Here is a 13,060-nt window from a genome sequence, read left to right on the forward strand (position 1 = left end):
CATTCATTTATCTATATCTTTGTTTTCGGGTCTGTCTTTCTTGTTAAAACCCCCTATTCCTTAAAATCAAAATCTAACTTCCATTAATCAATCAAATCCCATCAGTTAGTTTGTGCTAATTTTGAGATCCACGTGTTAAATAGCACCTTTAAACACATATAGTGATGATTCATTCATGTATAGATACAACAGAAGATAGATATAGATATTGGTCCAAGGCAAGGTTCGAGTCTACGATTCTTCTTTCTTTCCTTTTTCTACACTCCCTCTCTTTCTTCCCCTCCTCCATGTGTCGTGTCATGTGATCTTCAAATCAAAAATAATAATACATACACTGTAAAAAAAAAAACAAAACACCACATGCCTTTCCATTCCCTCAATTTTCTCTCTCTCTCTCACACGCACACCAAACCCTATCTTCTTTTAATTCAAACATACACACAATTTTCCTGTTGTATTTGATTAACTTGAGTTTGAAATTTGGGGATCTAATTTCAAGACAGAGATCGATATAATTTAGTCTAGTGTATCTATAATAATTATTGACAATAAATTTGAGTAAAGTTATTGGATCTGGAGGAGTGTAACAGCGCCATTACATAGATGGCGCTGTTTAAACGCTTCTTTTATCGTAAACCGCCGGATCGCCTGCTCGAGATCTCCGAAAGGGTTTACGGTATGTCTTTTGTTTTTGCTTTCAAGCCAAAGGATTAGGAATTTACTTTTAGTTTGACTTCCTGCTTAATGTTTAGGTTAATGAAATTAGTTTGACTATGTTTTGACTTGGAATTTTATGTTTAGAGTTGTTAATTAATAATGCAGTCATCATACCTGGGGTAGGAAAATCGTTATTATGCTAACCTGATAGCTATATATGTCCAAAACGTTGATAATTGATCGCCCTATACACAGTACGCACCCTGTCTCAATGACAATATTGTGAAAAACGACCCTTGAGACCGACCCGTTGTCCCCGTTGAGGACAATTGAGCTACCCCAAACACTAGGCTAGGTGGCTTGTTATACAAAGATTGCCAAATCGATGGAATTCTGAGTTCGATGTTAATTAAAAGAGATTGCATTGTAAAAAAAACCTCGACTTTGTTAGACTAGGTTCAGGAATTTGTCAGCCCCTGATGCTAGATTAATCTTTTCGATAATGGGAGTTGTTGGAGGTAGCCTTGTTGCTTCTGCTATTACTTAGATTAATCTTTACGATAATGGGAATTGACCTTAATGAGCAAGTGTTGGTGTCACGTGTATTTATCAATACTTGCGGCTTTTTAAACGTAATATTAATAACATTGCTAAAATAAATTGCAGTTTTCGATTGCTGCTTCTCGACTGATATACTAGAAGAAGATGAGTACAAGCTTTACATGGGTGGCATTGTGGCCGAACTTCAGGACTACTATCCTGATTCTTCTTTCATGGTATTTAACTTTAGAGAAGGTGACAAAAGGACCCAAATTTCTGATATATTGTCTCAATACGACATGACTGTCATGGAGTATCCTCGGCAATATGAAGGGTGTCCGATGTTACCTTTAGAAATGATCCATCACTTTTTGCGATCTAGTGAAAGCTGGCTGTCGCTAGCAGGTCAGCAAAACGTGCTTTTAATGCACTGTGAAAGAGGAGGGTGGCCTGTTCTTGCGTTTATGCTAGCAGCTCTTCTTTTGTTTAGAAAACAATATAACGGTGAACAGAAGACTCTTGAGATGGTGTATAAGCAAGCTCCTAGAGAGCTTCTTCATCTTTTAACACCTTTAAATCCACAGCCTTCACAATTGAGGTATCTTCAGTATATTTCCAGGAGAAATCTGGGTTCTGATTGGCCTCCTTCAGACACACCGTTAGCTATGGACTGTATCAAACTTCGGTTCCTTCCGTTATTTAGCGAAAAGGGTTGTCGACCTGTGATTCGGATATACGGTCAGGATTCGTCTTCATCAACCGCCAGGAGTTCTAAGCTTTTATTTTCATCCTCCAAAACTAAAAAGCAAGCACGCTACTATCAACCAGTAAGGTTTTCTACCTCACATATATTAAACCTAAAGAGCTACTTCATACTCTTTAAAAGTGTGTTTTGTGTGCGATCTGAAAGTGATTATTGCGAATTAATGTTATCAAAATCAGTTAGATGGCTGTAATAGAAGGGATTATAGAACATAGCGTTTCGATGTGCATTTATCATTTGAAGTTTTACTAATAGATAACAACAGTCATTTGGTTGTTTTGGTGCCCAACAATTTTTCAAGTAGTTGCTACTTGAAATGATCAAAGAAAGGACATCAATTTGATGATATACTTGTTGTGAGATGGGAGTAAACGTTAGCAAGTTAGCTTAGAAGAAAGGGTAATCAGGCTATTTATATTATATATATATATAATAAGTTGTCACTGGTAACAAAGGTAACAATTAAAAAGTAGTTAGATGACCCTTTAATAATCATACTGTAGTTAGGAGCAGATTTTGTTATTCCAAACATGAAAAACTGACTATTGTGACATATGATAATAAGTTGTCACTGGTAACAAGTAAAAACTAGTTACATGACCCTTTAATAGAATAATAGTCATACTGTAGTTAGGAGCAGATTTTGTATTCCAAACATGAAAAACTGACTATTGTGACTACGAATCACAGTTATCAGATGATTGGTTTTAAACCGTGGATCCACACACCAGTAATATAGTCTTTTGACTTTGTGAATGCAGGAAGAATGTGAATTGGTGAAAATAGATATCCATCTTCGTGTTCAAGGGGATGTAGTTCTTGAATGCATACATTTGGATCATGTGAGAGAGGAAATGATGTTTAGAGTTATGTTCCACACAACATTTGTGCGAAGCAGTGTACTTATACTGAGCCGTGATGAAGTTGATGTTATGTGGGATGCACGTGACCAAATGCCTAAGAACTTTAAGGCAGAGGTAGGCTTTTTGATCTCATATATATTGGAAACATCTTTATCTTTTAATCGATAGAAGTTGAATGCATACTTACATTTGTATCAGGTTCTTTTTTCGGATGCTGATGCTCTACCATCTATGATCACCACAAAAGGTGAATTTGAAGATGGTAATGAGACAGAAAGTCCTACGCATGAAGAGTTCTTTGAGGTAGAAGAGATTTTCAGCAATGCGGCTGATGGGCAAGATTCCAAAGGGGAACCCGAACCCGAACCAGAGCAAGAACCAGAGGCTGATGCATTCCAAGACTCTGCATCAGATGACGGGAACAAAAAACCCGAAACTAAGGTTTATCATAATGATTTGGAGCACATAAATGGTGGTTTGAAACTCGCAGTTCTGGTTGCTAATGAAGATGATAAAATGTATGGAAAGGAAGTAAAGTTAGATAAAGTTAATGGTAAACAGGACAAAGAAGAGAAAAAGTTAGCAAAGGATGACTCACAACAGAAGTTGGGTCGAAAAAATTCTATTAATTCAAGAGTTGGTTTGGACTCTGTTGGAAAGCAGAAAATAAAAGCACAAGAGAATGGGTCAAATCCAAGAGTTGCAAAACCAAATACGGTGTCTCGCTGGATACCTCCTAATAAAGGGTCGTATACTAACTCGTTGCACGTGTCCTATCCGCCCAACTCATTGCATGTGTCATATCAGCCTACAAGAAACAATAGTGCACCTCCCATGCTAGCAGCACAATCAAAGGACGAGAAAAAGTCGATGGAAGGTACTGTAAATAAAGTAGAGAATGCATCGAGGAAACATACTTCTCAAACTTCCTTGGATGTGAAATCTTCTAAAGTGGCTGAATCATCTCCTTTGACGTCACCTCACTCATCTGTTAAGTCTCTAGATTCTCCTGTTAGCATTTCAGAGGAAAAATCACCAAAGGTTACCACACCTCTTCCTGCTTTACCATCACCTCCTTCAATTGCTCAGGATAGTCTGCTGCAACCTACAAGTAGGGCCCCTCCACCACCACCGCCGCCGCCACCACCACCACCTCCGCCGCCACCACCACCACCTCCGCCTCCAAGATATGGTGCTGCACCTCCTCCTCCACCCCCACCTCCACCACCATCATATGTAGCCCCATCTGCTCCTCCAGCTCCTCCCCCACCTCCGCCTCCTCCGAGATATGCTGCTCCAGCTCCTCCCACCCCCACCTCCGATGTATGTAGCTCAATCTTCTGTGCCTCCACCTGAAAGGTATGGTGCCCCTTCTCCAATCCTACCTCCACCTTCAATATATGGAGCCTCACCCGGTTCTAAACTCCCGCCGCCGCCGCCACCACCGCCACCACCACCCCTTCCTTCTTCACGAAGTTCTTCACTTGCACCGTCCCCCCCTCCCCCTCCTCCTCTGCAAAATGCATCACTTCCTCCGCTGCCTCCACCTCCACCTCCACGTCCAATGTGTGGAAATTCTACCCCACCTCCACCACCTCCACCTCCACGTCCAATGTATGGAACTTCTGCCCCACCTCCACCTCCACCTCCACCTCCAAAGCTAGGAAACATGCCTCCACCTCCCCCTCCTCCACCTCCATTTCGTGGCGCTTCACCTCCTCCACTGCCAGGGAGTGGTCCACCTCCACAACCTCCACCCATGCGGGGACCACCACCCCCACCCCCACCACCTCCACCAGGAGGCCATACAGTTGGACCACCTCCGCCCCCTCCACCGATGAGAGGGCCACCGCCTCCACCTCCACCTCCACCTGGAGGTCGTACTGGACCACCTTCAACCCCTCAACCAGTGGGGGGGCCACCGCCCCCACCACCTCCACCTGGTGGTCGTGCACCTGGACCACCTCCACCGCCTCCACCTGGTGGCCGTGCACCTGGACCTCCACCACCGCCCCCACCCGGAGGTCGAGCACCTGGACCTCCACCACCGCCTCCACCCGGAGGTCGAGCACCCGGACCTCCTCCTCCACCTGGATCACTAAGACCTCCCGGTGTTGGCCCTCCACCACCTCCCTTGGGACCTCGTGCACCTGGACCACCGAGTAATGGTCCCATTCCACCTAGGGGTCGAGGACTTGCGCGGCCCGCAGGAATGGCTGCTGCTGCACCCCGAAGATCTAACTTAAAACCACTGCATTGGAGCAAGGTCACAAGGGCATTGCAAGGAAGCTTGTGGGAAGAACTGCAAAGACCTGGCGAGGCCCAGAGGTATAATGTTTCTTTAGTTTTTATTATGTGAAAGGAAATAACTTTTGCATAGATTTTTTATGTAGGTCACTGAAGTTTTCTGATGCATTTTTTGATTTATGTTGCTTACCCAGTCTGCATGATACATATCATTTTCTGACTTGTCTACATTATTCAATTGTAGTGCACCAGATTTTGATGTGTCAGAACTTGAGACTTTATTTTCTGCCATAGTCCCCAAGAAAGATACTTCGAAGGGAGGAGCACGCCGAAAGTCCACTGGTTCAAAAACTGAAAAAATCCACTTGGTAATGCAAAATATTTTTATTCTATATTAATGGTTGGTTATACAGTATAAAAGTATAAATCAATTAATTATAGATGTCAGATGATATCCTTGGTTTTACTTTTAGTTCTATTGATTGAATGACATATTTCCAAACTAGGAGAATGTCCTTTTCAATGACATACATTAATGACATACTTTTCCAGTGAATGGTGTTATCAGGGGTGTTACTTGGTCAATCATCAGTTTTAGAATAGTGTCAAGTGTAGCTATGTCAAAGCTTTGAAACGTACCGTAATAGTTTCAGATATGTGCAATTTAGCATCCAGTGTTATCTTAGAAAGACTGACTTCTCCTTTTGCTATTTCAATCTAATGTCTTAGGTTGATCTAAGAAGGGCCAATAACACGGAAATCATGCTCACAAAGGTCAAAATGCCGCTTCCTGATATGATGGTAAGTGTCAAGTTTGGAGGTCATAGTAACCGATCAGCTTGATGTATTTGGCCTGAAATGGTTTTTTGCAATGTTATGCTGCATCTTTTCTCTATGTGAAAAGGCAGTATTTGTTTTCTTTATTTGTCATGCCGGTAATACTTTTTTTTATCTGGCATCGACAGGCTGCAGCTTTAGCTATGGATGAATCTATCTTAGACGCAGATCAAGTAGAAAATCTTATCAAGTTCTGTCCTACAAAAGAAGAAATGGAGCTTCTCAAGGTATAACGAATACTGTATACATAACTATTATACTAGAGTATTATTGATGGCACATTTTTATTTGGTGAAGTTACTGTTTTGACGCATTTAACACTTTTTAATTTCTTGATAATTTGCATTGCAACTGTTCAGAATTATATGGGTGACAGGGAGATGCTGGGCAAGTGTGAACAGGTTGGTAGCCAGATGTAACTATAATCTTGTGTATGTACATATAATATGTTAGTGATATGCGCCTAAACAACTTTAGTAATGTTTACAGTTTTGACAGATTGTTGAAAATTTAAGCTTTAAGTACATTATTAACCCATAACTGGCTATAGTAACATGATAAGAACTTTCCAACCACAATGAAAACAATCTTGATTTCTATGGTATCTGGACACATTCTTTATTACCATTCATATACGTGATAAGTCGACAAAAAGTTTATAGACATGAGAGTAATAATGATGAATGGTGCCAAATTTGTAATGCTCATAAAGTTAAGAATTCCTGCCAGTTCTTCCTGGAGCTTATGAAGGTGCCTCGTGTGGAATCGAAATTACGCGTTTTTCTTTTTAAGATTCAATTCAATTCGCAGGTAGCTTTTGTACATTACGATTTGAGTCTTCTAATCACATTTTGATATTTATATTTAATATTTTTATCTTATTTTGAACTTTCTTTCAGCTTTCAGAGTTTAAGAAAAGTTTAAACACTGTAAACTCTGCATGTGATGAGGTAATCTAAATAAAAATTATCCTTTTTCTAAGCTTTATTCGCTTATATTATTTACCTTATCCTGCCCATTTGCTGGTAATAGGTCCGGACATCTATTAAATTGAAGGAAATCATGAAGAGAATCCTGTATTTGGGAAATACATTGAATCAAGGAACTGCTAGAGGTAATAATATAACTGTCTAATATTTCATGTATCTTGCATATGTGACTAAGCACAATTAACACATTCGATGCTCATTTACATCACATCTTTTGTGAACTACCATTCTCTTACGTCTTAAGTACACCAGTTCTTGTTTATCCTGGTTATTAATAGCTGAGATCATTTTATGTATATTTTTAATTTGGTTGTATACATCCTTTCAAAAAAGAAATCCTTCATTGTATACATGCTTTTCAGGTGCTGCGGTTGGTTTTAAGTTGGACAGCCTTTTGAAACTCACTGATACACGGGCATCAAACAGCAAGATGACTTTAATGCATTATCTTTGCAAGGTTGGCCTTTTTCGTTTGGTTTAGCTATTAATTTAGCTGTGGCGAATTTGAGTTCACTGTTAAATGGTTTGATGGGGTGTTGTTTATCTCAAATGGGTCGTATAAATAAAGTTAGCTAAGCAGGGAACAAGTCAATCGAGTTGAATATTGTCAGAAGTCTAATATTTATGCTCAGTCTCCTTGAACATTTTTATTTAAGGATCTAGATTGTTATTATACACAGTATTGTTTTTAAAGTCATGATTAACACATATAGTTACTGTCAGAAGATTAAAAGTGGAAAAACGGAGTGTTTGCGGATCGGCCTGAATCGGACTGTTGGCTGTACTAAAAATGTCTGTTTCAACCTGGCCCACATGAAACGAGTAAATGTGAAATTCCCATTTCAAATGTACTATTGTGTGTGGTACAGTCCACCAAACAATGCATCTTACTACCTCTACTATTGTCTCTCAAAACAGATGTACGTCTATATAAGTTTTCAACTTGCATTATTGCGATACTACCTCACAATAATGTAGCTTGAGTCATTTCATGTTTGTTTTAGCATAGGATTTTAATAGAAACTTGAGCAAATTACTAACCAAATTATTTCATATTTTACAGGTTATTGCCGCCAAGTCACCAGCCCTTTTGGATTTTCATGTGGATCTCGTTAGCCTCGAGTCTGCAACCAAGGTTTACATTTACTCATTTTCTTGAAAATCGATAACCTTAATTGGTGGTAGAGAGATTATTAAACCAAAGGTCTTCCTTTCCTTGCAGATACAATTGAAGTCTTTAGCAGAAGAAATGCAAGCCATTATTAAGGGACTTGAAAAGGTTAAGCAGGAACTAACTGCTTCTGAAGAAGATGGCCCTGTATCTGAAGTTTTCCACAAGGTAAGGAAATATCATATTCATTCTTTGATTCATTATATTAAATGCTGTCCAGTTTTATCTCGTGAGAAACACAAACTTGCATTTCTTGATTTCACATCTTTTTCTTGCATTGTTAGACACTGTACGAGTTCATCGGTTTTGCCGAGTCAGAAGTGGTGTCTGTGACAAATTTGTATTCCGTGGTGGTAAGACTAATTGCATTGAAATCTGACATTATTTTCCCTTTTCTTGTCACAAAGTTTACTTTTGGGTTGTCTTTTTAATTTCTTTTGTATTACAGGGTAGAAATGCTGATGCATTGGCCTTGTATTTTGGTGAAGACCCTGCTCGTTGCCCTTTTGAACAAGGTAAATTACTGGATATAAATATAGCACATGGTTCCATTGTTTATAATTCTATGTTAAATGATTTGTGGTTATGCAGTTACTCAGACCATTTTGAACTTTGTGAGGCTCTTTCGAAAAGCTCATGAAGAGAACTATAAAGCGGCTGAACTAGAAAAGAAGAAAGCTCAGAAAGAAAGTGAAATGGAGAAGGCAAAGGGTATTAACTTAACAAAGAAAGGGGAGAAATAGGCCAAATGAGAATTGTTTTTCATATGATCTGCTCAAAGGTTGAGTACTACCAAGCTCAATGCCAGCCACAGCCTCAAGTGAACTGAAAAATCCGATGGAGGCATGCAAAATCCTGAGAGCTCCTGCAAACAGCTTTGCTGTAAATACATATTACACAGTGCAAGATGCTGTTTCAGTGTATAAGATGATTTAAAGGTGAAAGTGTTATCGGCGTGATATAAAGCTGACGTGACCAATTCTGCTCTCAGTTGACAACATCAGATGGAGGTGGGATGTTTGAAATAATAGCCCACGAGTGACTGTCAAAGGAACCATGAATTAGCAACAATGTGGATTATAGTGATTAGATTAACCATGTATATATACACATCTCTAACTCAATACTAACATTAGTATTTGATTATATTGTTGTATTATTAGAAGAATTAGGTCATCTCAGAGTTTTTGACAAGAAGCTGGCCACAAAATTTGCTGTATATAAAATTAGGTAGAAAATAGGGATATGGGGACAGGCCACCCTTGGTGTAATATTGTAACAAAATTGAAATATGCTCTGCAGATTCAGATACATTTTTATCATATTTATTTTAGAATGAGAAAATTGTTAGTCTTGTATTTGGTTCTGCTTGCTCGTCTTTCAGGGTTTTGTTATTAGGGATATGTGTGGTTTTCATCTTGTTTAACTGCATGCTGGTTTTCTTGGACCTCATATGCTTCATGGATTGGGCTAATGGTAAAAAGTGGTACACGTTACACAATGCTACGTTTCAAACAAATAATGTTTACAAATTGATGTCACAACACTAAAAAACAAATATGAACTGAATTATAGTTGTATGTGGGTTTGGCCCATGCCCTACCAAAAAGTATCTTTGATGTTATGTGTATTGGACTTATTTGGCCCAGCAAAACCAAATTTGACAGTAGATCAATGACCCATTATGCGTGGAATACTCTGTAGTCAATACAGAGTTGCAAAGGAACATAGGGGTCCAGTTTCATGGATACTGCTTGGCAGTCTTCAAGAAAGTTTGATAAAATTATACACGATTGGCCTGTTAATTTGTTATGAGCTATTATTAAAATCAATGCATGATTGCACCTGTATTTACTGTATATATATTTTTACTAAATAATGAGTTATTATTGCTATTAGAATGATTGACTAGCTCGATCAAGAATTGAGTGTAGTGTTGGAATTTGGAAATGAGATTCGCTAGACTAGCTCGATCTCTACTAACCACATCGTTGATTACATTTGACAGATCAAGGAACTTTCATGATGCAAACGAAAGTTTGCTGAAGAAAGTTTTGAGGTTACGTTGATTTTATTTGAGAGCTTGCTTCATAATATTCCTTCGATGTCTTTTTCTAAAAAGCTTTTACATTTTAAGCCAAATGAAGTCAAGTTCAAAATCAAATAGCAAGCCATAAGAAAATGCAAGATTATTCCTCACTCTACCCTGTAATATTTCCTAACTAGAAAACAAATTTGAAACACATTCATAGCAACTCTACTTGCATTTGGGGTTCCTTTTACTTGCCATATATACCATTTTGTATCATGCCCGGTAGTTAGTGCATTACTAGTTGTACGTATGCTTATGAAGTATATGCATTTAATCATATATATCATACTCTCACATAATCATTGCATATGAAATCCAACATAAAAGTAGATAAAAAGGAGAAAGCTAAACAAATGAAAACACATACATGTTTTTCTTTTATGTATATTAGGAAAAAGTTATATGCCTATTGAAAAGGACAAGAGTAACGTAGAAAAACAAACAACTTTTTATTTTTAGTCATTATTAACACTCAATGGATAAAGACTTAAAACTATCAAACACAATATGGTGGTCACAGATTTACAATGTATGGGGTCCTTAACTTTCATTATATAACATTTAGTTTATTATACATCGATATATATGCCTAACTATATTATACAATGAGTTAAAAGGTTGTCAATAATAGATATCACTAACATGCAATATCATTTAGTTCATTTTATCAAAATACATAATGTGATAGCCGGTTTTATGATTACGTTTTGCACTTCTTTTTTTAACAATTAATGTTGATAATTATAATGCATATTGTTATAACATGGGTTTAGGTTTGGATGTTGCTTTAATCATGCGTTGAATGCTTACAAATGGCTTAGAAGTGTCACGTCATGTGAACCCACCAGGAACATGATGGATGCAAGGTTTTATTGGAATCTTAAGAAATTTCATATAACATAATTATACTGTTATTTATATATGACATCTAGGATTATACACAAATTAAGAACATTGAAACACTGATTGAGCTCGACTATTACACTGTATTCTCGAGTTTTTATTAAAGGAAAAGAAAAGGAGAAGATTGAATAGGAGAAGAAAGGATACAAAATTATATTTATAAAATGCATTATCGAGTTTTATCATTTAAAAGAAAATAAAGCGAATAAAAGGATGTAAAGACATTCTTGAGTTAAAAGAGAAGGATAAGAAATAATAAAAATATATAATTTTACATGTATAACCTTATAATTATTATAGTTCATATAATGGTTGAAGGGTATATTGATAAATTTATAACTTATCCATCCAAATCATGCCAAATATGGAAGGAAAGTTTTTAGCTCCAAAACCCCTCACTTTTCCTTTCCATCACTTTCCTTTCTTTTAATAAAAAAAACTCAAGAATATAAAAACATAAGTTTTCCTTTCCTTCCTTTTCTTATCCCATCAAATTAAAATTCAAGAATGCACCTTTAAAGTAAACGGTTTAAATAACAAAACGAGTCAAATCAGAATAATTTCCAAAGCAATACGGACAAAATTACATGACCATGGGTCAAACAATTGGCCTCTGAGAGCCCTAAGGAATGAGCGACACACAAAAAGAGTGGGTACTCGGAGCAAACCATTTTAGATATATTTCAGGCTCGCACTTTTAATAGATTTAGAGTTACATTTAGCTAGTGTCAAAGAGCTAGCTACTCGTGTGTATGATCAATAGAAGTTTTATTTTTGGCTCCACATTTCAAAAATATACCTTCTATTTTTTCTGCTGATGTTCGAACTTTTTTTTTTTTTACCCGGCTTATTTATTTAATATATTATATTACAGGCAAATAAATAGTTAATCGTATTGATATTTCTTATGCATTGTAATCTGCAATAATTATTAAATCATTAAAAAGTTTTAGAAATTATAAACTCATTTTAGTTATTAAAAAAAGACCCCGACAAATTTTAGATGACATCTTTAACTTAGAAATTGTCCCGCTAAATACATTAGACATGACGAATTTTATACATCGAGTAATTGAGTGACTCATACTGTCATACTTGTCTAAATAATCGTCACTTAGCTAATTAAAGAAAAAAAACTAGATTCGTGGATTAACTACGGTCGAGTTCAATTCTATTAACCAAGTTAACGTATTTTTAACTTATTTATTTATTTTTTGATTTTTACTTTTATTATGCCATTTACTTGTAAAAATTTCATACACGTGTACTAGTTGGAATTGGACACAACCTATTGCATGCCTTCTTAGGTACTTGGTAGTCAACTACTCCATAACTGCCGAAAAGCCTGAAGTAAAGCCTTTTGGTTAACTTCTACTTCTACTTGGTCAACTTATTCATTTATTTGTTATGATACTCCATTACCAGGTTCGTATAATCATAAAGGATTTTGATTAATAAAAAATTAATACTACGGTAGTGTGTACACATCACCGTTTGAAAAATCGGTACTTTAGTCATATCAGTGTGGAAAAGTTTTCCAATATAAATATAGGTTGATACGACTATTTTAATTTATTATTTTTTATATAAAAATCATACAAAACTTGTTACAATTTAAATAGTCAAAATACAATTATATAATCCAGTCAAAAATAATACCAAACAATATTTCATGACAAATATAAGTTTTAAAGTTCACAAATAACAAAAAATAACATTAAAGTATCATTAAAATATTTTTAAGAAAAATTAAAAAAAAATTAAATGAAAATACCAGAAAATGCCAAAAATACATCCGGTATTATACCGAAAAAATATCGGGTTTGAAAAACATCTATAATATAACTAAAAAAGGGAATTGGGGGTACACTTGACACCCCTAATCACCCTCCTTTAGCCTAATACTCTCACCTAATTAATCATTTATTTATTTTTATATTTTTCAAAACTTTGGCCGACTAGGTATATGGACAAGCACAATCTTAGCAAAATTATAAA

At 36.7% G+C, this 13,060-nt stretch overlaps 1 protein-coding gene across 1 annotated transcript; it reads left to right on the plus strand.

Moving 5' to 3' along the window:
• Positions 1–281: 281 nt before the first annotated feature.
• On the plus strand, positions 282–9,425 carry LOC122589921 (formin-like protein 20). Its single transcript, XM_043762253.1, is given in 18 exon segments — positions 282–676; positions 1,324–2,024; positions 2,722–2,937; positions 3,022–4,127; positions 4,129–5,151; positions 5,315–5,438; positions 5,800–5,871; positions 6,036–6,134; positions 6,267–6,308; positions 6,637–6,717; positions 6,807–6,857; positions 6,940–7,021; positions 7,259–7,353; positions 7,960–8,031; positions 8,119–8,235; positions 8,352–8,420; positions 8,516–8,582; positions 8,659–9,425. Coding segments are annotated over 18 exon segments (4,242 nt in total). The 5' UTR covers positions 282–603; the 3' UTR covers positions 8,811–9,425.
• The last annotated feature ends 3,635 nt before the right edge of the window (positions 9,426–13,060 follow it).

This window comes from Erigeron canadensis, chromosome 2 (genome assembly GCF_010389155.1).
Source record: "Erigeron canadensis isolate Cc75 chromosome 2, C_canadensis_v1, whole genome shotgun sequence".
Taxonomy (NCBI): Eukaryota; Viridiplantae; Streptophyta; class Magnoliopsida; order Asterales; family Asteraceae; genus Erigeron; species Erigeron canadensis.